The 27,864-nt window shown below is 43.2% G+C and overlaps 1 protein-coding gene across 29 annotated transcripts in view; it reads right to left on the bottom strand.

Moving 5' to 3' along the window:
* The window catches only part of MACF1 (microtubule actin crosslinking factor 1), a 357,817-nt gene that overhangs the window by 223,412 nt on the left and 106,541 nt on the right, over positions 1–27,864 (bottom strand). For 22 of the 29 annotated variants that reach the window (XM_084963963.1, XM_084963980.1, XM_084963966.1 and 19 more), the window contains one exon: positions 3,364–3,425. In XM_084963963.1, the coding sequence (XP_084820089.1) occupies positions 3,364–3,425 (62 nt within the window). Of the gene's footprint in view, positions 1–3,363; positions 3,426–13,128; positions 13,331–24,081; positions 24,539–27,864 lie in introns of those variants that run through there. The other 7 variants (XM_084963967.1, XM_084963985.1, XM_084963970.1 and 4 more) reach the window with 2 other exon arrangements.

The raw sequence follows: 27,864 nt of genomic DNA, 5'->3' as shown, positions 1-27,864 counted from the left end.
GAGAGTTGTTTCATGTGGCTATAGCACAGGCGACACTGTGGACAGTGCCTGGTTGGAAACAGGTCATGAAGGGCTCTGCATCCTGGCAAAGCTAGGTATCACCAAACTAGAGGCGACTGGTAAATGCTCAAGAAATTACAGGAAAATAGCACTTCTGTCTTCCTGTCTCTCCCCCTTGCTTCTTTGTCCTAACTAAAAAAATCAGATATAACATCAATCCTTCAAGTTGTAATCTTGCAGAAAGACAAATGCTGAAAGTGCTAGGACAGACACACATAAGGACTCCCAGGAGGGCACAGAGGAAAGGGCAGTCAATTCCATGAGGGAGCCACAGGAAAATATTTATTGAAGAGAAGTTGTTCAAGCAAAACAGAGCTGAGGAGGTAATCCACACAGAGGGAGCCCCATAGGCAAAGATATGGGGTCATAAAAGAGCATGACAAACAGCTGAGCAGGAGCTTAAGGTGTGTGGGGAACTAGACACTATAAGCCTGGAAGGGGAAGTAGACCAGAGGCAGAGCTGCAGAGGTTAAAAGCACAAGCGCTAGGCTTTAGGTTCCCTGAGTTCTAGTATTTCAGCTCTACCTCCTTCTAGTGGTGTGACCTTGAGCAGGTTATCTAACCTCTCTAAACCTCATTGATAAACTGGGATTATTAATAGAATCTCTAGCATAACATCACTGAAGAATTAAATGAGATGAACCACATAAAGAACTGAGTACAGAAAGTCTGATTTACTGTAAGCACTCAAAAGACCACTACAACTGGAGTTCCCATTGTGGCTCAGTGGTTAATGAATCCGACTAGGAACCATGAGGTTGTGCGTTCGATCCCTGGCCTTGCTCAGTGGGTTAAATATCCGGCGTTGCCATGAGCTGTGGTATGGTTGGATCCTGCACTGCTGTGGCTCCGGCGTAGGTCGGCAGCTAGATCCCACTGGACCTCTAGCCTGGGAACCTCCATATGCCTCAGGAAGCGGCCCAAGAAATGGCAAAAAACAAACAAACAAAAAAACAAAACAAAAAAAAACCCCACTACAATTATCATTACACTTGTTCTTACAGAAAACTCTATTAGGACACTATTATAGCGGCCAGGTCAAGAGAAGAGGCCCTGGACCAGAGCAAAGGTTATGGGGATGGAGAAAAGAAGTCAGATGCAAGCATCTCTCTGAGTTGGAAGTGACTGGCTAGAATTGGTGACAGGGGCAGGACTAAATACAGGATGATGCCAGGTTCCTAACGAGGACAGCTGGGTACACAAGCACAAATATTTAGCAATCTGGGATGTGCTGAATATAGACTATGTCTAGTAACACGCAGATGACACATGGATACAAGTCCTTGGCTTAGGAAACAATGCAGGAAAAGGCTCCCTCGTTACTGCCTTATCTATAGTTTGTAGCTTGAAAATCACCCTTACCTGCACTTAAACAAATGGCCCTAAGGAGCCAAGTCTGATTTTTGTAACCATCTCCCCAACTGCAGTTTACTGAACCACAGAGACAGACACCTGACCCATGGAGGAGGAGAAAAATCCAGCCAACCAGACTGTGTGTTTGTGTCTTTAGAATCAAGAAGCTGCAGGAATTTAAACCACCATTTGATGGAGAGCTGCCAGGGCTCATACACAAGCAGTGGGAGAAATGAAGAGAAGCGAATGTAGGAGACTTATAGAAAGAAACAAAAATGAAGAAATACAAGGCCTCATAAAGAGAGACAGCAAGAGTAGCTGCCCTATAAAGTTTAGTTTTCATAAAGCTCAGTCACAGCCAGACACCAGATTCTGGAGGTCACCCTGTAGCCTCTTCTACTTGTGCTTCCTTGCATTCTATACAACCAAATGATCCCTGTGGCTCACACAGATGAGGCTGCCAAGGAATACAGAGCGAAACAAGAGAGTGGCCAAGGTTAGGATCTGAAGAACGTCAACCTGGAGGACTCATTCAGAAGAAGAAAAGCCAATGAAAGAGGCAAGAAAGGAGTTCCTTTCATGGCTCAGTGGTTAACGAACCCAACTAGGAGCCATGAGGATGCAGGTTTGATCCCTGGCATTGCTCAGTGGGTTAAGGATCCGGTGTTGCTGTGGGCTGTGGTGTAGGTTGCAGATGTGGCTCAGATCCTGCGTTGCTGTGGCTGTGCCGGTGGCTACAGTTCCGATTAGACCCCTAGCCTAGGAACCTCCATGTGCCATTGGTACAGACTTGGACAAAAAAAAAAAAAAAAAAGGCCACACAGAGAAATCAAATGGCAGGAAGATAAAACTCGGCTACTGGATACAGCAATTAAGGGGTCACTGGTGACATTTCCCAGAGCAGTAATTACCATAACTCACAACTGTAACTTAAAAACTTAGTTTTCAAATCTGCCTGCCACATTAGTCACACTGTTTATCCTTAGGTGAGTTTGTTGTTGTTGCTGTTGTTGTTTTGGTCTTTTTAGGGCTGAACCCATGGCATGGAGGTCCCCAGGCTAGGGGTCGAATTGGAGTTGTAACTGCTGACCTGAACCATGACGGAACTCCCTAGGTGAGTTTTAATATGCCTCTGCCTTGGGTTTTCCTCTATTTAAAAATAACAGTAAGATCTTCCTACAACCCTAGCCATTCTGGAAGTGCTCTGTATTTTAAACTATATGGGGGTTACACGTGTGTATACATATTAAAAAAAATCATTAAACTGCTCATTCAAGATTTATGATGTACTTTAAGAGAGAGAGGTCAAAATCCCCTCTGCCCCATCTTTTTTTTTTTTTTTTTTTGTCTTTTTGCCATTTCTTGGGCCACTCCTGCAGCACATGGAGGTTCCCAGGCTAGAGGTCGAATCGGAGCTGTAGTCACCGGCCTATGCCAGAGCCACAGCAACGCGGGATCCGAGCCACGTCTGCAACCTACACCACAGCTCACAGCAACGCTGGATCCTTAACCCACTGAGCAAGGCCGGAGATCGAACCCACAACCTCATGGTTCCTAGTCGGATTCGTTAACCACTGAGCCACAAGGGGAACTCCCCCTCTGCCCCATCTTTTACACAGTAAAAAGATTAAGAAATTTAAAAAGAAAGAGGCTTATAAAATAATATGTTAAGTTTGTTGCAAAGTGTCCTTGGAATCCCAGGAATCGCCCCAGATATCCTCAACCTCTAGCTCCTTAGGTAGTGGCAGAGGTTACTGTCCTCACCAAGAAACTGGTCAGTGAAAGTTTCCACACTATTAGGACTATGCTACATATTAACAACGAAAAGTGGTGTGTATTTCTATCAACAGGAGCATGTGGCCAGAAGTCTGAACTGTCTGAGAGAAGGGATGGAGAGATCTGGACCAGGAGCAGCTGGAGGGGCAGGGGGCATCCACGAAGGGGTCCTACCTTCATCAGGTGCTTGTTGACCCACTTGGTGAACGTCTTCTTCTGCACGCGGTCCCGTTCATCTGTGAGGAAACAAGGAGAAGGCACTGATTCAGCTCGACCCAGCAACAAGTTAGCCTGCCACTGCCTTGCCCACACCCAGCTTCTCCAGGGCAGTAGAGACAGCATCTTGTTGTTGGGACCTGTCTGAACTTTTTCTGTTCTGACCATGCTGTCACTTCACACCTTAGAAAGAATCATGTCATGGCCAAGTCCCCGCTGCATCACAATCCTCTGGGGGGCACAGTAATTCCTTGCTCCACCCCCTACCCCCCAAACCAAGCAAGCTCCAAAAAGCCATATGAAAACAAACTCCATGTGAAAACCACCAGCAGAAGGGTGGTGTGGCCTTGACATTCAGGCCACCCACTGTGCAGTGGGTAAATCTCACCCTCCACACACCAGTCCCCTTGGTCAATGCTCGCCTCCCTCATCCAGCTTCCTCCCCAGCCTCCAGAGCCAAAGCCACCCCCTTTGCCCCCCTGCACATGTCTCCCTCCCTTCCTTCTCCCAAGTCTGACAGAGCCCCAGACTCTCCCTCATTCTCAATTCTTTTCACCACTTTAACAGAAACATTACTGTCAACACTCGACGGACGACTGCACCAGAGGCCTGACCTGCGGAGGACTCACTTTCCACCACCAGCACCTCCAGACCACTGAGCCATCAGTCGCCCTCCTTTTCTATTTATTCAAAGTCCATGCCCTCCCCTAAACCATCTTGTTCAAATCCTTCTTGCCTCCCACCCCCCTCCCTGTGGCAAACCTACCTAACCTCCCCCGACAACTTGGTTTGCACTTACTATCTCCACGGGTGTCCTCTGACATCACCCTCAAATCACTTCAACATCTACACTGACAAGGCCCCTGCACCGGCTTCGTCCTGACCTTCATCTCCAATTCATGTCCAGCCACCACCACGCCACTCTCTGGGCCTCAATCCTTCTCCAAACATACCTTTAGCTGTCATTTTTATCCGTCTTTCATACCTCCTCATCATTCTCAACCTTCAATCACGCCACTCTTATTTTACCCTATTTGTTAAGAACATCTAAGAATATCCCAGTCTCTGCTAGACAACATGGTTAAGCAATTTTATGGGTTTTTTTAGGATCCTGCATTACAGGCCAATCAATTACATGAACATTCCCTCCTGACTTAAGCATTAGGATGAGAGAACACTGCAGTGTCTGGATTTAAGACGTTAATGCTTTAGCATGGAAACTCATTAGGGAAGACGAAGAGGAACTTCATTACGCGGACCAGGAGACTCCAAACAGCTCAGACGCTGAAAGTTTAAGTTTTAGGTATGATTCTCTACACGTAAATTTAATTCCAGGACCAGCAAAGACTGTTCTACCTAAGCTGGAAGGTAGAATTTTAAGAAGGTACCCTTATGTGAGAAGAAAACAATCACAGGAAAGGTGATATTCTTTTAGATGCTTCTTATAAACTCAGCCCCACTAAAGGCTATGAACTGACAACAAAGAACCCAACAGCTCAAAGGGAAATTCTTAGCCAGAACATATTGAGGCATCAATTAATCATATGAGGGTTGCTTAATTAGAAGGATTTAATACTTGTTTTCAACTTTATTAAGACGATTACTGGGGAGTTCCTGTTGTGGCTCAGTACGTTAAGAACCTGACATAGTGTCCGTAAGGACGTGGGTTCAATCCCTGGCCTCACTCAGTGGGCTAAGGATCCAGCATTGCCACACGTTGTGGTGTAGGTCACAGATGTGGCTCAGATTTCATGGCTGTGGTCTAGGCCAGCACCTGCAGCTTCAATTCAACCCCTAGCCTGGGAACTTCCACATGCTGCAGGTGCAGCCAAAAAAAACAGAAAACAAACATACGAAAAACAAAAAACACAACTACTGGTCACCAAGTTACCAATGTCTACCTTCCTTATCTTCAGTCTGACTAGCAGAGATGTCCCTTCCTGTAACCTAGGCAAGTTCTTCCACCAGAAATATGGATCCCATTTCTTCCCTTCTCCTTGAGAAGCTTCACCCAACAATCACCCCCAGCTTGCATATCTTTACTCCCTCTCTTTTCCACTTGGCTTCCTGAACAAGTGTGATGCCAGTGCTCCCTGCTCCACTTCCTCACCTCCGGTTCCTCCATGAGACCTGGCTTCCAGCCCTACAAACTCACTGCAACTGCCCTCCCCACAATCACCTAACTGCCGACCCAGAAGACACTGCTGAAGCACTCCTTTATCTTTTAAACCCACTCTCCCTCTTGAATCTGCGACTCCATTCTACCCTGGTTTTCCTCCTTTCCCTTTGATTGTTCCTTCCCTTCTGCTCACCATGTAAATGTCACTCATCCTTAGCCTTCCTGCCTTTCATTTGTATTTTATGATATCCATGGCCCTAAATTGGGGTTTCATAAGCCACCTAAAGTTGCATGCAAAATTTTTTGGGGTTATAAACATCATGGGATGAAAAAAAAACTATAGATTTTCCAAAAAAAGTTATTAATAGCTGATCTCTATGTTCTCCCAGAATCATTTAATCTACTTCCATGGTTTCAACTGTAACCTCTCTACATGACAATTCCCAAATCCTTATCTTCAGCTCAGGCTTTTATCCTAAATATCACTCTCACATGTCCAATTGACTTCTAAAAATCTCATGCTCATTTCAAACTCAACTTGTCTAAAAACAAACTCTTCTTGTCTCCTTCCCTGCTTATAATATTTTTCCCAGCTATAGTCCACCCATTATGATCTGAATGTTAGTGTCCCCCTAAAATTCATATGTTGAAAGTCTACCACCCAATGTGACAGAATTAGGAGGTGAGACTTTGGGAGGAGACTAAGTCATGAGGGTGGAGCTCTCATAAATGGAATTAGTGTCCCCACAAAGGGACCCCAGAGAGCTCTCTAGCTCTTATGCCACCATGTGAGGGTGCAGTGAGAAGACAGCTAGCTGTCTATGAACCAGGAAGAGGGTCCTCATAAGACACCAAATCTGTAGGGCCTTGACTGTGGACTTCCCCACCTCCAGAACTGAGAAATCAATGTCCATTGTTTAAGCCCCTCAGTCTACGGTTTTGTTACAGAAACCCAAACTGACCAAGAGCATCCTCCTCAAGGCTGACAGCAATCTTTCTGACAAGAATGATCTTGTTGGAATTCCCCTTGTGGCACAGCGGAAACAAATCTGACTAGCATCCATAAGGATACAGGTTTGATCCCTGGCCTTGCTCAGTGGGTTAAGGATCCGGTGTTGCTGTGAGCTGTGGTGTAGGCTGGCAGCTATACCTCCAAGTGGACCCCTAACCTGGGAACCTCCATGTGCCACTGGTGCAGCCCTAAAAAGACCAAAAAAAAACAAAAAACAAAACAAAACAAAAAAACAGAATGATCTTGTTACTGTCCACATTAAAACCCTTCAGTGACTCCTTATTTTCCTAATAAGTGTTAACAGTTAATACTTACCAAGCATCTATTTATATGCCAAGTACTTTACATATTTGGTTCCAATGCTAAACAACCTGAGACATTATTTTACTGGAAAGATAAAGCCCAGAGAAGCTAAGTAACTTGCCCAAGATCACAAGGTAAGCTGAAGTCAACTGGATTTCCAAAGCTTGATGCCTCCACTCAGGATAACATTTAAACTTTTTAGCTTGGTATCTAAGACCCCTTATGATGTGGCCACTCTTCTAACTTCCAGACTTGCTGAATGTACAGTTTTGCCCCAGTGAGGCATGTGTCTCATACTTTGCATTTGCTGTTCTGTGTGGAATGTAGCTCCTCCCTTCCCTGACTGCTCATTCTTCAGCATTCAACTTCACTCTCACCTCCTCCATCCCTTACACACACTGGTTGAGGTGATCTCCCTCTTGCGCTTATTACAAGGTATCATAGTTTGCTGGTCTGTCTGTCCTACTCTTCTGGGAGCAACTTGAGACTAGGCCTAGCGTTGGAACGAAAGCCTGTATTTGAGGCACAAGTTCGGTATTCTGACCCAACATAGCTGACAACACAGTCCCAGTGCATCATCAATCATTAAAAAAGCAAATGAGCAAAGAGCCTCTGCTTGTTTCCCTGAGGCCCACAGAAAAGTGACAAGTAATTCAAGAAGCACCAACCATCCAGAAGTCTTAAAATGAGAGACCTGAGCTGACAGAAAAGGGAACTAAATATGTGGAGAGTGGGAATAGGTCTGGTTCCCTGACCGCATGAAATTTACAATCCAGTGGCAGAGACCAGTATGTAAGCAACTAACAGTAACACCAAGCAAATAACAAACCAGATACAAGCTATACAAAATCATGCTGATAAACAAAGTTAGTTAATTCTGACAGAGGAATAGAAGAGTTCACAAAAGGTGTGGTATTTGAACTAAACCTTCGATGAGAAATATGATTTTGACAGCCCCAAAAGAGGTTAAGGAATTCCAAAGTGAAGAACAAGCATGTGCAGTGCTGTGGACACAGGATGTGTTGAGGCAATGGTGTGACTACGCACAGCGTACAGTTAGCAATGCAATGAGAAAGGAAGGCAGGCAAGGTCGCCTGAGATGACATCACTCCAGAGAGCCGGCATGAGGCGCATGTACTTTAATTCAGTAGACAAAAGGATACCACTGAAATTTTCTGAACCAGGAGTTCCTGTTGTGGCTCAGCAGAAAAGAGCATCCATGAGGATGCAGGTTTGATCTCTGGCCTTGCTCGGTGGGTTAAGGATCTGGCGTTGCTGTGGCTGTGGTATAGGCCAGCAGCGACAGCTCTGATTCGACCCCTAGCCTAGAAACCTCCATATGCCCTGGGTGCAGCCCTTAAAAAAAAAAAAGAAAGAAAGAAAAAGAAAGAAGAAATTCTTTGAACCAGAGGGCGTTCTGGAAAGATTAATTGGCCCTGGACTGAAGGCCAGAGTGCAGGAGACACACTAAGGTAGAAGACACTAAGATAGAGGCCTACTGTGACAGACCAAGAAATCTAAGAGCAGCAATTGGGCAGAGGCAGCTGGAATATAAAAGGGCAGGCAGATCCCCACGACAACATAGAGGAAGAAACAATAGCTCTTAACTACTGACTAGATGTTAAGGAAAGAAAGTGTTCCAGATAATTTCAAAGTTTCCAGTCACAGTAACTGGGAGGAGTGGTACCTGAGCTAAGGAACACCAGAGGCACAGACTGGGTGAAGGTGGGCTGGGTAAAGGGGGAAGAAAATGAGCTCTTAGCAGGACTTTCTTGCAGACAGTTGGAACCCTAGGTCTAGAGTTCAGAAGAGCAGTCAGAATTAAGGATAGATTTGATGCTAACAGTTGATAACTGAGGCTGTGGGAGGTAGAAGAGCCCACCTATTTCAACAAATCTTCCTAAATCACCACTTTGCTCATATCACCCTTCTATTCAAAATCATCTAGTGTCTATCAGAAGACCAGAGGCTCAAACCCAAGGCCTTTGTCTGCACTGTCCTCTACAACCCTCTGAAATTCAAGTCTAGTTTGGGGGGGGGGGGGGTTGGTTTTTGGTTTTTTGGTTTTTTGGTTTTTTTTGTCTTTCTCTCTTTTTAGGGCCACACTCAAGGCATATGGAGGTTCCCAGGCTAGGGGTCCAATCGGAGCTGTAGCCACCAGCCACAGCAACTCGGGATCCGAGCCACGTCTGCGACCTACACCACAGCTCACGGCAACACCGGATCCTTAATCCACTGAGAGAGACCAGGGATTGAACCTGTGTCCTCATGGATGCCAGTCAGGTTCCTTAACAGCTGAGCCAGGAACTCCTCAAGTCTGGTTTTTATTCACTATGTGTTAGGTGGCTGGAAGAGATAAAGATAAGACAAGGCCTCTGACCTGAAGGAATTTACAGTCTATCTACTCTTCCAACTGTATCTTTAGACTCACTCTCCCCTGCATGACTCAACTGCAAGCATTCTGATCTCACTGTTTCCAAACATACCTCACACATTCTTGCCTTTGTTCATCCATTTACCCTCCTGGAATATCTAATTTAAAGCCTCCATTCAAGGTCCAGCTGGAGTCTCATTTCTCCCTTTACATCTTTCTGGTTATGCCACCCCTAGATGCCTACAGATGCCTGCGTTTGGGTGCCCTGAGCATATAAAACCTACTATTAGGTATCTCTATATGTAAATCACATTTCTCTATCTGCACTTTAGCTCTTTGTAGTCAAGAACCATCTTTTAAATCTCATTAACTATCCAACATTTAGGACAACAGTAAGCACTCATTCATTTAATAAAGTATATTACACGAGAGAGACCACTATGTGCCAAGGTTGTATCTGTAAGAATACTTTATGATGGCATTTTCAAAGTCAGACTAAGAAATATTCTCAAGCGACAATTAAAAGACTGCTTTTCAGTGGGGAGCCAAGATCTCCATTCGGATGTCTCTTCTAGAGTTAACAACTTTTCTAAATTCTTCTTGTCACACATAGACCCAAGAGACTTCACACCCCTTAATGTGAGCTCAAAGAAAATGCCATGGGGAGTTCCCTTCGTGGCTCAGTGGTTAATGAAACCAACTAGGATCCATGAGGATGCGGGTTCAATTCCTGACCTAGCTCAGTGGGTTAAGGATCTGGCATTGCCGTGAGCTGTGGTGTAGGTCGCAGATACAGCTAGGAACCCAAGTTGCTAGGGCTGTGGTGTAGGCCGACGGCTGTGGCTCCCAATGGACCCCTAGCCTGGGAACCTCCATGGGTGTGGCCCTTAAAGGAGAAAAAGACAAAAAAAATAATAATAATTCATCTGAAGTCACATGGTTAATAAGTAGTAGAGTTAAGATTCAAATCCAAGTCTGTCATGAACTTTAACCACCACATTCTAGTGTCCCCATGAAATTACTAGAAGGCAACACAATATAGTCCTATATAATGCAGGGAAGAGGTAAACTAGAACTATAATAGGGACTCATAAGAAGCATCTGTCGCCAAAGGTTGCTGAAGGCTTAGAATGTCTCAATGAGGACTAAGACTTGAGGATTTAGGGAAATAATAAGAGATTTAGGGAACTCGAGAGATTTCAGCACAAAATTAAAATTTTATGTTATTTCTTATGAAAACCTGAACTCTGTTACTGATAATTCTTTGTATTACTGGGAATCAAAGAATACACGACAGAAGTTAGGAAAAGAAATAAGCCAGGAGTAAACCTGGTGGCAAAAGAAAAGAGCCACAGAGATGGAGGGAGAGGCTTATGAGAAGGGAAGAGGGAGAAAAATACAATAGCTTCTATAGTGTTTAATGGAGTATTACATCCAGAAGAAATTATATACCCCACAGATATAATGAGATACAGAAGTTAACAATCCTCAAAACATCACCTTAGGAGTTCTTGTCACGGCTCAGTGGTTAACGAATCCGACTAGGAACCATGAGGTTTCGGGTTCGATCCCTGGCCTAACTCAGTGGGTTAAGGATCCAGTGTTGCCATGAGCTGTGGTGTAGGTGGCAGACGCAGCTCGGATCCCGTGTTGCTGTGGCTCAATTAGACCCCTAGCCTGGGAACCTCCATGTACCATGGGTGCAGCCCCAGAAAAGACAAAAAAATAAAAAATAAAAATAAATAAAATCATCTTAAAGATGAAAGAAATTGAATCCCAGATTTAAGAATTTAGTTAAGGTTACACAGGGGCAGAATGAGGTCTATAACTTGGATTTCCTGGCCTCTGCTTTGTGGTTCTTTCATTATAAGATACTCATCTCCCCTTTTAGAGCTTGAGTTTCACCTATTAAACGAAGAGTCTGGACTAGATCAATGGTTCTCAAACATCAGTCTGTGAACCAACCATGTCAAAATCAGAAGGGGAGCCAGGGTTGGGCTAAGTGCTTTAATAGCCTAATGACTGTATGAGTTAGGGCCTTTTTTTTTTTTTTTTTTTTTTTTTTTTTTTTGTCTTTCTGCTATTTCTTGGGCCGCTCCCGCAGCATATGGAGGTTCCCAGGCTAGGGGTCCAATCGGAGCTGTAGTCTCCGGCCTACGCCAGAGCCACAGCAACACGGGATCCGAGCCGTGTCTGCGACCTACACCACAGCTCACGGCAACGCCGGATCATAAACCCACTGAGCAAGTGCAGGGACCAAACCCGCAACCTCATGGTTCCTAGTCGGATTCGTTAACCACTGCGCCACGACGGGAACTCCAGGGTCTTTTTTAATCTCCTTTTAACAAATGAAGAAACTGAGGCATAGAAAGTCAAGCTATTTTCTAGTTCTTGCAGCTGCTAAGTGACAGAGCAGGAGCCCCACACAGACAGTTGATACCAAAGTCCATTTTCTTCACTATTAGGCCACATGGTAATTCCAAGGAATTAAATGGAATACAAGGAGCTAAAAAACGCTTTTGTCTGAAAACTTTCAATAAAGATTCTAGACTTCCTTATACTTTTCTGTTGATTATAGAAAAGGGGCCCTTTTATCTCTAAGCATTTTTAGATGCAGAAGCATTTTTCTCTAGATCTCAGGGAGGAAATCTCAGTGATACCAGAAAGATAAAAAGCTAGACTACATGGCAATAACTGACTAACCATACCACTCCTTCTCCCCCAAACATTACTATGGTACCAGCTTAGCTTGTCAGGAAGCACTCAACTATGTGGCAGTCCTGGCCCAGCGGTCAGGAGACAGGATCCAAACCCTGGCTCTGCTACTCCCCTTCTGAGATTTCTTTGGTGAGACACTTGAGACTCTTGATCAAACCAGGAATCTCAATTTCAGTGAAAATCTGCCTCTTTGGGGACTGAGACTACAAATCCAAAAGATATCAGTAGTATTATCAACACTGTAGTCCCTAAACTTGGATTTCACAAATGAGTGCATTGTTCCAAAATAAATTAGAAAGCCTAACATAAAGTCGTTAGCTTTTTATTTTGCTAAATAAAGACATCTAAAAACAAACTACCACCTGACAACAATTCTTTCATAAAATAATGGATATTTTAACATCAAAAAAGTAGGAAAAGCAATTTTAGAATAAATGACAGTTCTTTAAATAAGTTTGGCTTTATGAAAGGCATGCTACATTTTCCTTATCTTCATTTTACCAAGGATTGATGACCTGATGCTTCATTCTAACATCAGTCTGTGCACCCTACAGTTTGGAAGCCAAGGAAATCTAAGGCCAAAAAGGCTAGGCCACTTGCTCAAGGTCACAGAACATTATTTAAATGAACTCCTCTCCTTTATCAAGAGAGAGCTAAGCTGATTAAGACTTTTCCCAGCCTCCACCTCTCTTTAAGGTCCCCATCCCCAGACCACCTTCAAGCGTTTCCCTCCTCGAGGCTGGCAAAAGATAGTATATGTAAGAGAATTAGCAATCAGCCCCAAAGAGGAAACTTGGGCCAAGACTCCACCCTACCCCCCTCCCACAATCCTGTCTGCTCAGACAGAGGTGGACTCCAGAACCAACTGACTTCTCCTAAAAATATGCCCCGGACTTTCAGAACTATGTGACATAATTTAAAAGTGGTTTCCTGATACAGACAGACTCTTGAGCATGAATTCAGTCTCTATAAAAAGTTCCACACCCAACGCTTAGGCTCTTAACTGCCAGTCATTACAAGCTTAAGAAGTTCCCCAGGAAGTCAGGCACTCGGTCTCTCCCATTGCACAGTTTAACAAGCCCAAAGGCTGTAACGCCTCCAAGGCTTCAGAGCCCATGTGCTCCTATGAGTCAGTGAGAGCAAGGGCTATTTGGGATCCTCAGGCCCAGGCAAGGAAAAAAAACTTCACATACTAACCCATACAGCACATGCGGCAAATCAGGTGGGTGTTGAACTCGTGCTCATCTTGGTAGCGGGGCCACATGTCACCCAGCGTCTGCTGACCCCGCCTAAAAGGAAGGTGTCCCAAAGAACTTCCAGCTAGGAGCTTTGTGCACCCCTGTAGCACCTCACAAAAAGGCTGCGAGGTGAACAGAGACAGGCAGCCAAAGGGCCGTGTGATGAACGAACACAGAGGCAGCAGAAGTAGAGAAGTGGCTCCACCCACCACTTCCTACTGACCTCCTCCCTCCCCTTGAGGTCAGAGAGGAAGCTCCTCCCTGGGGCACTTCCAAACTGGGTCCAGGTCTTCATGCAAAAAGCATCCTATTCAAAAGTGGCACCAACTCAGTATTTTCAGACCAACAGCAGCATGAGAGGCGGGCGCTTTGGATACGAAAGTCTAGCTGAGTTATTAAGTGCGTAAGCCTGGGCAGGTAGAAGCCGGTCTCTGGGTTACCCTTCACTTGCGGAGCAGAGGCTTGTGACTGGTGAGTCTGAGACAGTTGCAAGAGAGCTGGTGAGGTAAAATGGCTCACTGCCAAGTCAGGAACAGTGCATCCATTGCCCAACGACCTGCTCCTCAGGCTTGCCCCTCCTCAGACTGAAGTCTTTGTCAAGTATTGACTGAGAAGTCCCCACAAACAGAGCAAGGCCATACACTGTCTGCTGCCAATGGATTCCCAGATTCCAAAGGGAGCTTCATGTCCCAAAACTTACAGCTGCCCAAAAAATCAGTCTCTTCCCAATGGTTCCACCTACAGCACAGCCCCAGCCAGCCACTAGGTGGATAAAGCACAGCAGATTTCATCAGCTTCAAAAATACTGTTTGCTTGTGGCTCCATTCTTTCTCCTCATCCAGCCAGGAATGTCATCCCAAAGTCCCTTACCTCTTCCCAGACCCTCCCACTTTGTCTCTGCGGTCAATGTACTTAACTCAGCTTGCCAGAAATCCCTTTATCCTTCGGTGGAAGTCTGCTTGCTTGTTTGTCCAACTTGTTTTCTGAGTCTTGCCTAATTGTACCAGACACTGGAATGTTGAAGGAACACAATGAAAGGCTTTTTCATTCAGATGGCCCGGCCCATCCGTGCTTCTTCTCAATTCTGACCCAACCAACCAGGGGACAGAAAAAGCCAAGCCTCTGTCGATGTCAGGACAGACGCTCTGATCTGTCCCCACACCACTCAGAAAGGCCCCACTGCAGATAAGGGCCTAATCACTGGCCCTCTGCTCTAGCTCCCTAAATAGAACAACTTCTTCAGGCTAATGCTACTTCCAATCCTGTTCCTGAAGACAGGGAGGGAGGGGTAGCACCCAGGAAAGCAAGTTTCCAGAGAACAGGCCAAAAGACTGCATGTGGGGAAAAAAAAAAAAAAAGATAAACACAAGTTTACCTAGCAGGCCACTCAGTTTAAACAAGCCCTGTGACCTGCCTCAGTTCCCTGACAGCTTCCTTACCCCCTACTGGGCATCACTTCCACCTACAAACTGGTAATAATCCTGTTACCACTTACTAATAACACAACTCACAGCTGACTTGATCCCTCCTGGACTAAGCTCCCAGTCACTCCGATAACCTGTGACAGCTCCACTCAGTTGATTCCTCTTATGAGGGTCAGGGTCCTCCTAGAATTTATCTGGTCCAAGGAAAAGAAATGCATAAGAAATAAGGAAGAGAGAAGAAAAGGGAATAAAGATCTTCTGATTCATATTTAGTAAACTTTTCCTTTATCAGATTTAAACCTCTTGGGTGGTGGGACTATCTTTTGTCTTCCTATCACAGTCTCTGACACATTTCGAAGGCACACAAATAACCCAAGCTAAAATTACTAAGCAATAGCTACATTGAAATTAGTTCACTAGCAATGTGCTAAACACTTTAAATATCATTTTAATCCCAACAATTCTCTAAGAAATGTACTATCATTTCCATTTCAGAGATGAACTTACTTTTAAAAGGTTAAATAACTTGACCAAGATGATATATCCATCTGTCCTGCTCCTAAGCTAGGCCTCCTGCTATACCCTGCCATCTTAGGGCCCTAACCCAGAATAGCTAAACTGGGGTGAGGAAGCTGTATACGGAAGGAGGTAGAATGTTCTTAGGAAGTTATTAAGTATAAACACTTAACTATGGCCAACTGAAGATGTAGGGCGTATCCCAATGCATATAAAAGGCAACCTCTAGAAATACTAAATGATTTAGCAGTCTCCAAAAACCCAAATAATCACTGGGTAAGGTCTGAGGAAGGTGAACCAAAGGCTGCCTTTTTCTTAAACCCCTGGCATCCAAGCAGAACTTAATTCCCCTGAAGGTAGTGCAGACTGAAGAAAGCTGGAGGGCGTTTTGAGAACAATGCCAGCCTAGCCACCAGGGGAGAGGCCTTCACTTTAGGATCCTAGGAGGTCCTGAGCCTTGAAAGGGATGCTGCTACTAACAGAAAAGAGAGGACCCTGATGAAGACAGTTGGCTCTTAATCACCCAGAAGAAACCAGCTTGCACGGTGATCATCCAGGCTATTCCCTTCCTTTTTGTCCAGTGTTTAGACATTTCATAGTTCACCAGACGTCCAGAGATTTGAGAGGCAGGAGAAGGTGAATCTGGCAGATCATTAAAATGTTGAATGGAGGGAAGAGATTCAAGCCAATATTTCCACATATGGCTAGAAGTTATTTGAGAATTTACAGCTACTGGCTTTCTGACAATAGCACAAAAAACTGAAGCTATACAAATAATTTATTTCCTAAAACATGAAAGTAAACACTATTGAGGATAGTAAAGCAGATGTAGTCTTTCCTAATGTGTTAGATAATGATTCATAATATATCACTAAATTTTTATACACTTCCACATTGGCTCCTATTCCTTTTGTTTTGTTTTGTTTTTTTAGTGCTACACCCATAGCATAATGGAGGTTCCCAGGCTAGGGGTCGAATTGGAGTTATAGCTGCCAGCTTACACCACAGCCACAGCAATGCCAGGTCCAGCCGCATCTGCAACCTACACCACAGCTCACAGCAACGCTGGATCCTTAACCCACTGAGCAAGGCCAGGGATTGAACCTGAAACCGCATGGTTACTAGTTGGATTTGTTTCCACTGAGCCACTAGGGGAACTCCTCCTATCACATTTTCAATGATGCAACTATAAAGACAAACATTTATATTTTGTCCCAGGAGCCCATAGGAAAGTGCTGTCTTCAATGACATCTTTTGTTAAGGGGTAAAAAAAGTGTAATAATGACAGCAAACAATTATATAGTCCTTTCATGTACAGAATATATTCTAAGAACGCAAAACAACCATGCATTTTACAGATGAGAAAACAGAAGGTCAGATAGATTAATGTCACTCTGTCACCAGGGAAAGAGCGAAGATGAAAACACAGGCAGTCTGACCCCAGACTCTCAAAAAGCTCTCAACCATAATGCCACACTACATCCAAGTATGGGCCAGATGGTCACACTGACAGAACATTAGAAACCTTAGTCTTTTTTCCCTTCTCATCCCAATTAGAAATTTGAAGTCCAGAGGAATTAGGTGATCTGTCCAATATTACATAGTAATAAGCAGAAAAGCCAGGACTTAGAACCCAGATCTTCTGACTCCAAGTTTAGTAGTCTTCCTACACAATGCACAATTTAAGAAAACAAAAAACAAAAAAACAAAAAAAAACAAACAAAAAAAACCCTGGAGTTCCTGTCGTGGCTCAGTGGTTAACGAATCTGACTAGAAACCATGAGGTTGTGGGTTCGATCCCCGGCCTTGCTCAGTGGGTTAAGGATCCGGCGTTGCCATGAGCTGTGGTGTAGGTCACAGACGAGGCTCGGATCCCGCGTTGCTGTGGCTCTGGTGTAGGCCAGTGGCTACAGATCCGATTTGACCCCTAGCCTGGGAAATCTGCATATGCCGCAGGAGTGGCCCTAGAAAAGGCAAAAACAACAACAACAACAACAACAACAAAAACAAAAAAAAACCCCTAAATAAAGAAAAGGAGAAAGACTTTTTTTTGATCTCTTTTTTAGGGCCACACCCATAGCATATGGAAGTTCCCAGGTTAGGGGTCAAACTGGAGCTGAAGCTGACTGCCTACACCACAGCCACAGCAATGCCAAATCGGAGCCACATCCGCAATCTACACCATAGCTTACAATAATGCTGAATCCTTTAAGCCACTGAGTAAGGCCAGGGATTGAACCCATATCCTCAAGGAGGCTACCCTGGGTTTTTCTTTCTTTTTTTTTTTTTTTTTAATTTTTATGTTTATTTTTTAATGGTTATTTCCCCAATACAATTTTTTTTCCTACTGTACAGCATGGTGACCCAGTTACACATACATGTATACATTCTATTTTCGCACATTATCATGCTCCATCATAAGTGACTAGACATAGTTTCCAGTGCTACACAGCAGGATCTCATTGCTAATCCATTCCAAAGGCAACAGTTTGTATCTATTAACCCCAAGCTCCCCAACCACCCCCTCCCTCCCCCTCGGCAACCACAAGTCTATTCTGCAAGTTCATGATTTTCATTTCTGTGGAAAGGTTCGTTTGTGCTTTATGTTAGACTCCAGATATAAGTGATATCATATGGTATTTGTCTTTCCCTTTCTGACTTATTTCACTCAGTATGAGAATCTCTAGTTCCATCCATGCTGCTGCAAATGGCATTATTTCGTTCTTTTTTATGGCTGAGTAGTATTCCATTGTGTACATATACCACATCTTCCTAATCCAGTCGTCTCTTGATGGACATCTGGGTTGTTTCCAATGTCTTAGCTGTTGTGAATAGAGCTGCAATGAACATGCGGGTGCATGTGTCTTTTTTAAGGAAAGTTTTGTCCAGATATATGCCCAAGAGTGGGATTGCTGGGTCATATGGTAGTTGTATGTATAGATTTCTAAGGTATCTCCATACTGATCTCCATAGTGGTTGTACCAGCTTACATTCTCACCAACAGTGCAGGAGGGTTCCCTTTTCTCCACATCCCCTCCAGGATTTGTTATTTATGGACTTATTAATGATGGCCATTCTGACTGGTGTGAGGTGGTATCTTGTGGTAGTTTTGATTTGCATTTCTCTAATAATCAGGGATGTTGAGCATTATTTCATGTGCTTGTTGGCCATCTGCACATCTTCCTTGGAAAAATGTCTATTTAGGTCTTTTGCCGATTTTTCAGTTGTAGCCCGGGTTCTTAAATTGCTGAGCCACAAGAGGAACTCCTGAGAAAGACTACATCTGATTAAAACGCCTAATGCTTTAGTTATTTGAGCAAAAATATATTAGGCATGTGATCATTTGTTTAAATATTTGAGTGTCTATTACATGCTTTGCAAAATTTTATGTACTACAAATGGAGAATGCACAGCTAAGTCATTAATGGAGGAATCAAAATTCAAAACAATCTCAAAACCCTACATCAAATCTCACAGGACAAAATTTGACTAGGATAACTAGGTTAACTTTAAGTGATATGCTGAAGTTTAAGAAAACCAAAGGAACACCAGTCTCTTGGAAAGGAGAAAACCACAGTTCACGTGTGGGGTTTGGCCATTTTATAACTTATCTTAGGTTTAATGAGACTCAATAGTGTGATGGATATGCTTTAAAAAAAGGGGCGGGGGACATGGTACATTCCTAGGTTGTACTTCATGTGGTCCAGATGCAGGGATTATAGTTAGTCTTCCTGGTGGAATGCTGAAAGTGGAGAGACCCTTAAGAGATTGAACTGTCCAACCCTTTCATTTTATAGATAAAGAAAACGAGACCTGAGGGGGAAAAAATCTATCTGTTCACAAACACAAAAATTCAAATTTTCTTCTCAAGTGCATAAATAAAGCCCTTTTCCTGTTTACACTACCACTACATGGATATTAATAAACTAAAGCACAGGGCGACTCTATTCAGTTCTCTTATACTAAGCACCCACTTTGGACCATACGTCAAGCTAAGTCAAGCCCTGTAAACATACCAATGAACAGGACATGGTTCCTGTTAGAACTTAATCTAGTGATACCTTAATTCCCTCATTTATTTGTTCAAGTAACACTTACTGACATCTATTTGTCATAGACACTTGAGAAACTGAGATGAGTAAGAGTTCCTGTTCTTAAAGATCTTACAATCTAACAGAATCTAATTAGTGGGGAAAGAAACAAGCTCAACAAGATGGCAACACAGATTTGAATAAGAAGTATCAACCGAATGCTACTGGAGCACAGAAGAGGAACTCTTCTTTCAGTCAAAGAAGGCTCACTAGAGGTGGTACCTACTTACCTCGAAGGACAAGCATCAGGTCGTCCAGTTGAAAAGAATGCACAGGCATTTCAGGTAGAGATCTACAAGTTTTTTAAATGGTGCTTGAGTACTGAGTGCTTATAAGGCCAAGATAGGAAGTGAAACTAGGGAAATAGGCTGGGGCAGATCATCAACACTCTTATCTCATGCTGAAGAGTTCGAACTTTCCTTTAAAAGCAGAAAGAAAGCTTTAACAGACTGTAAGTAGGAGAGTGACAGAGACAGTTCTGCAGTTTAGAAAAGCCAGTCCGGAGTTCCCGCTGTGGCACAGTGGAAACGAATCTGACTAGGAATCATGAGGTTGCCCCCGGTTCTATCCCTGGCCTCGCTCAGTGGGTCAAGGATCCAGCATTGCCGTGAGCTTTGGTGTAGGTCACAGATGGCTTGGATCAGGTGTGGCTGTGGCTGTGGCGTAGGCCAGCAGCTGTAGCTCCAATTCAACCCCTAGCCTGGGAACCTCCATATGCCATGGGTGCGGCTCTAAAACATCAAAAAAGGCCAGTCTGGCCACAGTTAGAAGACAGACTAGGGGTGAGGGGGCAGTGGAGAAGGAGAGCATAGAGAATGTGTGAAACATATTATTTCAACAGACCAGGAAATAAAAAATGAAGATGCAAGCTGTAACAGTAGGAAGTTTAGGGAACAGTGAGATAATACATGTGAATGCAACTGTGGACAGGGCATACTAAAAACTAAAGTTCTAAGTGCTAAGTGAGTTTGTACAGATATAGTACGAACTGTGTATTCCTATATCTTGTTTCCATCTACTGAAGAGATGGTGACTTGGGACACGGTTATAGAAGCCGTGTACTTATACCATATAACTATATCTCACCAATGGACTCAACACCTAGAAAAATCAGCCAAGGAAAGCTAAGGAGTAGTAATTAGTGATTCCTGCCCCATGTTTCTGCTGTACTCCCTTCACCTCTCTACACATGGCCATGACATTTTCAAAGCAAAAATAATCAGTTTAACTCTCCAAGGGGAATACTAGAATGACAAGGAGTTAGGAAATTGTACAAGGTAATGGAAAGGGAAGTATCTAGTCTAGTGAGGACAGCCTTCAAATATATGCAAGCCTGACACCTAGAAGAGGGAGTACACATCTTCCTTACCGTGCAGTTACATCCTGTTAAACCCAGCATAGGTTAAAAATACCCTAAGTCAAAAATATATTTAATACCAAATAATAGCTTAGCGTAGCCTAGCCTCCCTTAAATGTGCTCAAACACTTAGATTAGCCTACAGTTGGGCAAAATCATCTAACACAAAACCTATTTCATAATAAAGTGCTGAACATCTCATATAACTGATTGAATACTGTACTGAAAGTGAAAGACAGTATGGGTACAGGATGGTGTAAGGGTAACAGTTGTTTACCCTGTGATCACGTGGCTGAATGGGCGCTGCAGCTGCCACCACTGCTCAGCATCAGAAGAGAGTATGTTACTAACTAAGGTCACCGGGCTGGGAAAGGATCAAACTTCAAAATGCAAAGAATGATTTCTACTGAATGCATATTGCTTTCAAACCATCATTAAAGTTGAAAAATCTAAGTTGAACCATTGTACCTTGGGGTCTATCTGTATACTTGATCTTCACCAGGCAAAATGTGGCTGATGGGTCTAAGTTACAAAAAGACAGCTTCAACTTAAAAAAGAACTCCTGTTGCAAGGGTGGGGGAAAAACTGTAATTGTAATGTATACATGTAAGGATAACCTGACCCCCTTGCTGTACAGTGGGGAAAAAAAAAAAAAAAAAAAAAAAGACTTGTGCTTAAAAGATTGCCTTTGGAGAAGGCAACTGAGTGACTAAAGCACCCGTTTCAGAGGCCTAGCAGGTTTCTAAGCACCCAGGTGCTATGGATAAATTTGTTGAATAAATAAGCCTTAAGTAAAAAAAAAAAAAAAAAAAAAAAAAAAGAACTCCTCCGTTACCAACATAATGAATAGTCCCTAGGTTGTATGTTCTACAGAGACCTCAAGCAAAAGAAGATTAACTTCTGACAAGGGTAGGACTAGGTAAGAGGCTGAGCTGGTTAATATGTAATGTCCCTTCCAATTCTAAGAGCAATATTTAACCAATTTTAAGAATGGAAGAATTCAGAAATCTATGCAACCATGCTGAAGACCTATTTACTAGAACATGGTATCTTAGAACTGCAGCACTAAAAGGAATCCAGCGGTTTTCAGCTCTGACGGAGCACTTTTCCAAACAAATCTTTCATGGAACTCAACATGTGGAACATATAATAATCTGTAGCATAAATCAATTTTATACATTCAAATTTATGTTACTTATTTTAAAGCCAAATGACATAACCAATTGGGTAATTTTTATTGAAACTGGAGATTACTTAATTACAGTTACATCAGCCTCAGGATCTGGTTTACTTCTGTGCTTTGTTGTATTGCAGGGAACCATTTTTTTTTTAATGGTTTACACAAACAATAACAGTTTTACAGTTTGCCTGTAATCTCGGGATAGTACTCAAATAAACTGATAGAAGAGCATGAAGGAATAGCAGAAATATTTGTTTCAAAGTCAAACACCTTCAATATCTAAAAACTATGTACATTCTTATATACACATGACTAGAAAAGTGGGACAAGAAGCACAAAAACTTAGAGTCCACACTAAGCCTATATTACAATACTATCACTTAACAATGTGTTACCCACTCTCTATTATGGACTGAACACCTGGGCTTTGCCTAGAATTTATCAGGCACAGGATCTATGTCTGCACTATGTTCTGCAGTCGTGTACACATTTCCTATTGGGGGAAAAAAGAAGACCAGGCTAGAAGGACAATCTTCATCTTTTTAATCAAGTATACATTTATAAGCAACATAAATATATATACAGAGATAATGGAGAAACTATATACCGGTCATGTCCAACTGGCAGGTAGTACTTTAGAATGTACATGTCATTTTAAACTACATTTTAATGGATAAAATACATCTTAAAATTGAAGTTAAAATGGGTAGAGAACCTCTTAAGTACTTCTATAAAAGTCTTAGAGTCCATACTCTTCAACTGAAAAAAACCACTGCCCTGATTTTACAGATAAACTAAACAGAGCACATTCCCTATATAACTACTATGTCCTAGAATCAAAGATGTTTCATAAAAATAAAAAACACAATGTATTTTCTTCCTATTCCAATGTATTTATATAGCCATTTATGAAATTAATATTTCTGAAAGCTAAAAAAGAAAGCACTTCAAAGATAGGGCTATGATTTCTAAATTTAATAGCAAATCCTAACTGAAGATGAACTTTTTACAATAGTAATCAACTAGCAGTTTAGAATTGCCATTATCAAAATGCACAGGAAAATGAAAGCAACAGCTTCCGCCCAAAAAATATTTACTTTCTCATTACAATAACAGTATATAGTGCTAAATATTGCCTGCCTATTCCATTCTTTCTAAGCTAAAATACAGACTTAAATTTCAGGAAAGCCACTTCGGGCTATCTTTTCAAACACACCACTACACGAGCAAACATCTTTCTAAGTGTCTGTCTGCTTTTGCTGATACAGACACATGTTGGGATCTGAATATTTAGTCACAAGCTTTTCCGGGACTTACTTAGTGAAAAGGACTACTAGGGAGTGACTGAATCTAATTCTAATTCTGTCAAGCATTCATGAAGTTCTAATAGAAAGTTAAGTAACAAGTCCTCAAATCTCCAATTTAACTGTAAGATACAAAGAAACAAGTATCTCAACAGGCTGCCTTGAAAGCAGTAAGCAAGTCACAAAGACAGTACTAAAGACGCTAAGATCCAAGGAAGCACAAGCTGGACTTCCCTAGTCCTCAGCTATGGAGATTCAGAATCAGCTGCACACAGGGCTGATCCAGGCACTGGGTATTTAGAAATCAAAGGAATATAATGTAACGAACAGTCATAAGGGAAGATAGATCTGCTACCTTTTTTTTACAAAATTAAATTAAATACCAGGGCCCAAATGCCTGAGGAGAACAGTTAACTTCTTTCTACTCATTGGGATGGCTTGGATACACAGATTAAGTTGTGTAGCTGCTGAGGGGAAAGGAACAGTCTCGAGCCTATCAAAGAGAAGAGAGGCACCTCCTTGTGCCAAGATGCTCCTCGGCAAGAACACCGTGCGACCCTTTCCTCTCACTGACCTTTCCTCCTCTGCCTTTTCTCACCAGAGTACACACCAAGTCCAGAAACTTCTCTAATCCCACAGTTTTCCCACATGTATGCCTAGAGGAGGACAACAGAGTTAGGTAATTTTTGGTAAAAAGAAAGAAAAAAAAAAACCCACAAAGATCTAGAAACCACTTGGGAGACTTAGAAAGTAAGGCTTGATTCTCTGAGGAAGGACATAAGTTGGCACAGTTGCCACTTCCCTTCGCGTCCAGCCCAGACATCACCTCATCAAACCAGTACCCTGCAGTCAGACAAGCCTCACAGAACAGGAAAGGGTCTAGGCCCCAAACTGGCCCTTAGGGGATCCCATACAGGCTCAGGTCTGACAGCACCCAGCCCGAGTGCTGGCCCTTTAAGGAAACCAACTGGAAGCCCTCGTCATCCACCCCACCCTCAAAAGCCCCACAGCAGATTTCAAGAATCTCTGGCACCCGTTACCTGCTCTGCCTCTGGCATATCGCTTCCAGTACAGAACACCGGCAATTCCAAGAATGTGAGTCAAAATAAAGATGGCTGGTGGCAAATAAGATGAATCTAAGAGAGGCATTTCCAGGCCTGTCCTTTCTCCTCCCCTGAGTTAGCCACAAGCCCACAGCTCGGCGCAGCCTCTAGATGCCTTTCTCCTGAGGTTACTGCTGTCCCGCACTATCAGCACAGAGGCAGAGGCCCACGGCTCAGTGTTGTCAGAAACTTCCTGGCGGCTTCTCCTCCATCTCGCCTCTGCTGTTCAGCAGGCAGTAGTGGACCGGGACGAAAACTGTACAGTGTGTCTCAGACAAAGCCCAGGAAACAACTGGCCAGAGGGGGAGGGGGAAGGGAAGGAGGAACCAGGAGAGTGAAAAGAGGCGCCTAAGCTAGTGCTGAGCTGACTCAAAGTCTATCTTTGGCATCCTCTGTTCAGCTTACACAAACAAGCCTCAGACCCTTCTACAAGAAGGGAGGCTGTCAGAGGACGTCACACTCTTAACTTTCCATTCCCAGCCTGGCTGGGATGCAGCCAGAAGGAAAACGTCACAGAAGCCCTCAGGAACCATTTGCAGGGAGGAGGCAAAGTACACAAGGATATATGTAAGTGTCCACGAGTTCCCTGGCACAGTCGGAAGGCAACCCTTCCACACCCCCAACCCGGGAGAAGGAGGTAAGGGACCTGAACACCCCTAAAGAGAGCATCACATGCAGAACAAGCTCCATGAGACAGCCCTGATGTTAGGTGCGATGAAGATCAGCAAGAAGAGCAAAACTGCTCCAGAAGTGTGTTTTTCAAGAGTCAAAAAATCCACCTGATTTCTACTGGTTGCCCCGGAGGCCATCGGGACACCCAGTGACAGCAGAAAGCAACGCCTTCCACAAAACTAAGGCCTGCCGGCAAATGAAAACTTCACAGGACATTGGAGCAGCGACTGAAAACACTTGAACACTTACCCCATAGAGAGACTAAAACCAAAAGATTGATAATACCAAGTCCGGGCGAGATGTAAAGCAACTGGAACTCTCAGGTACTGCTAATGGGGGCGTAAACTGGCCACTCTCGAAGCTTCTCTAGAAAACAGTCAGACACATACCAGCGTGACCGAGCAATATCACTCCTAGGTACTGACCCAAGAAGAATGAAAATGTGTCCACACAAAAACCTGTGTGTATGGAGTTCCCCTCGTGGCACAGTGGAAACGAATTCCACTAGGAACCATGAGGCTCTGGGTTCGATCCCTGGCCTCGCTCAGTGGGTTAAGGATCCGGCATTGCCATGAGCCATGGTGTAGGCCGCAGATGCGGCCTGGATCCCACGTTGCTGTGGTTGTGGCCTAGGCCAGCGGCTACAGCTTTGATTAGACCCCTATCCTGGTAACCTGCATATGCTGCAGGTGCAGCCATAAAAAGACAAAAAGACCAAAAAACAAAACAAAACAAAACAAAACACCTGTGTTTAAATGTTTATAGCAGCTTTATTCAAAATACCTAAAAACTTGGAAACAACCCATATGTCCATCAACTGGTGCACTAACAAAGTGTGGTGCATCCTCACAATGGACTCCAACACAGCAATGAAAAAGGAAGAAATTTCTAATACATTCAACAGCATGGATGAATCTCAAAAGCATTATGCCACACAAAAGAAGGCAAACACAAAAGGCTACATACTGTGTGATTCCACTTACATGACAATCTGAAAAAGCAAAACCATAGGGGCAGAAATCAGATAAGTAGTTGCTGGGAGCTCAGGGTGAGGGAAGGGAACTGATTACCAAGGAACATGAGAAAACTTTCTGGGTGATGGACATATTCTGTACGCTAATTGTGGTGATGGATCCATGATTGTATACACTTGTCAAAACTCACAACATTGTAGACCTGAAAGGGTGAATTTTACTGTATATAAATTGTATTTCTATAAACCTAACACATTCAAAGGCTAGAAAGAAATTTGTATAACCTAAGACAAATATGCAAAGTTCTTACTGTACCACTGCCCTCTCCTCATCTACTTTCCTATGAAGAGATAATTTACAAATTGAAGTGTGGACACACAGTAACACACAAGACCCAATGGCCAAGAGTACACCTAACATCCAGCATCCTTCACTCAGAGAACAGACACAGCCGCATCTTTCTACCAATCTAGCTCTTTATTTACTTCTAGAGTGCCTTTTACATTATGGTATACAAACACAGTGTATTAGCACAAATAAGCTTTAAAAATGCAAATTCCCTGAATATCTGTAAAGACACCCCCCCCTTTTTTTTTTAAGTAAGAGGGAAGGATTTTAGATTTGAACAATTCACTAACCAGAAAGATAATAAAGGGCCCTTGATGGGGGAACTAATACAATATGAATGCTTTAATCTGGGGTCAAGACCATCTATTATTTTGTGCTCACCTACATTTCATTCATCAAATATTTATTGTGTATTATGTGCCAGGCCTGTTCTAGGCACATAGTAGTGACCAAAACAAAGACCTTGCTCTCACAGGGCTCATACTAGTAGGAGAACAGAGGAAAGAGAAAATAAATACAAACAAGTAAATATAAACTAAAGGAGATGAAGAGAAGGGGGCGTCAGAAAGGGGAAGTTTACAGTTATATGTACAGGATGGTCAGGGACAGCTTCTCTAATGAGATGACATTTAAGGAGACCTAAGATTAGGAGTCAACAAGTTATGCTGCCATCTAGAGAAAGGACAAGCCAAAGAAGAAAATGGCAAGTGCAAAGTCCCTGAGGTAGAAGTTGGCTTGGGGTTCAGGGAACATCAAGGAAACGAGAATGGCTGAAGCTGAAAAAGAGAAGGGGAGTGTTAGCAGCTAAGGCCAGAGAGGGGCTGTACAGGCCATTTGCAAAGACTGTGGCTTTTATTCTAAGTGAAATAGGAGACTTTTGGAGGGTTTTGTGTAAGAAAGTAATATAATTTAACTTTGGTTTTGAAAGGATCATTGTTGCTGCTATATTGGAAACAGACTATTGAGAAGCAAGAGTGAGTACAGAGAAACTAGTTATAATGCCTTTAAAATAATCCAAGTGAAAATTGGCAGCTGAGAAATGAGAACTGAGACCAAGGTGTTGTGGTAAAGATGGTGAGATGTAGTCATTATTCTGGACAAATTATAAAGAAAGAGTCCTCAGGATCTGCTGATAAGATTGGATGTGGGTGCGCAAGGAAAGAACAGAGGTGAGAATGACTTCCAGGTTTAAGGCCTGAGAAATTCAAAGGACAGAATTGCTATCTCCTGAGTTGGGGAAGAATACCAGAGAAGCAGAGGGTTTGGGGTTGGAGGGGCGCTGGAGAGAAACTCCCTTTTGGATACATTAACTTTGAAATGCCTAGTGAACTTTGACTATGCCATTGAATACATGAATCCAGAGTTCCAGGAGAGACCCAGACTGTTGTTTTAAAGCCAGGAAACTAGATGAGATCACTTAGAGGGTAAACACAGAGAGAGAAGAGGTCAAGTTCAAGAACTGAACCCTAGAAACTCTCCAACATTAGATACGGAAGAGGATGAAGCACCAAAAGAGGCTAAAAAAAGAGAGAGAGAGAACCCAGTGGATCAGGAGAAGAACCAAAAGTGCAAGCTGCCCCAGAAGCCTGGTGCAGGATGTGCTTGAAGAAGTCTTAACTAAGTTGTTAATGTGTCATGATGAGGACCGAGATTTGACCATTGAATTTAACAATGTGGAGGCTGCTACACACTTTAAAACAAGGGCAATTTTAATGGTGTGGCGGAG

Source organism: Sus scrofa, chromosome 6, assembly GCF_054392235.1.
Source record: "Sus scrofa isolate SSC_HxYL_T2T_F1_AM1 chromosome 6, Sscrofa_HxYL_maternal_Yorkshire_Landrace_v2.0, whole genome shotgun sequence".
NCBI lineage: Eukaryota > Metazoa > Chordata > Mammalia > Artiodactyla > Suidae > Sus > Sus scrofa.
The sequence above is the reverse complement of the archived record's forward strand: the minus strand, read 5'-3'. Positions and strand labels throughout refer to the sequence as shown.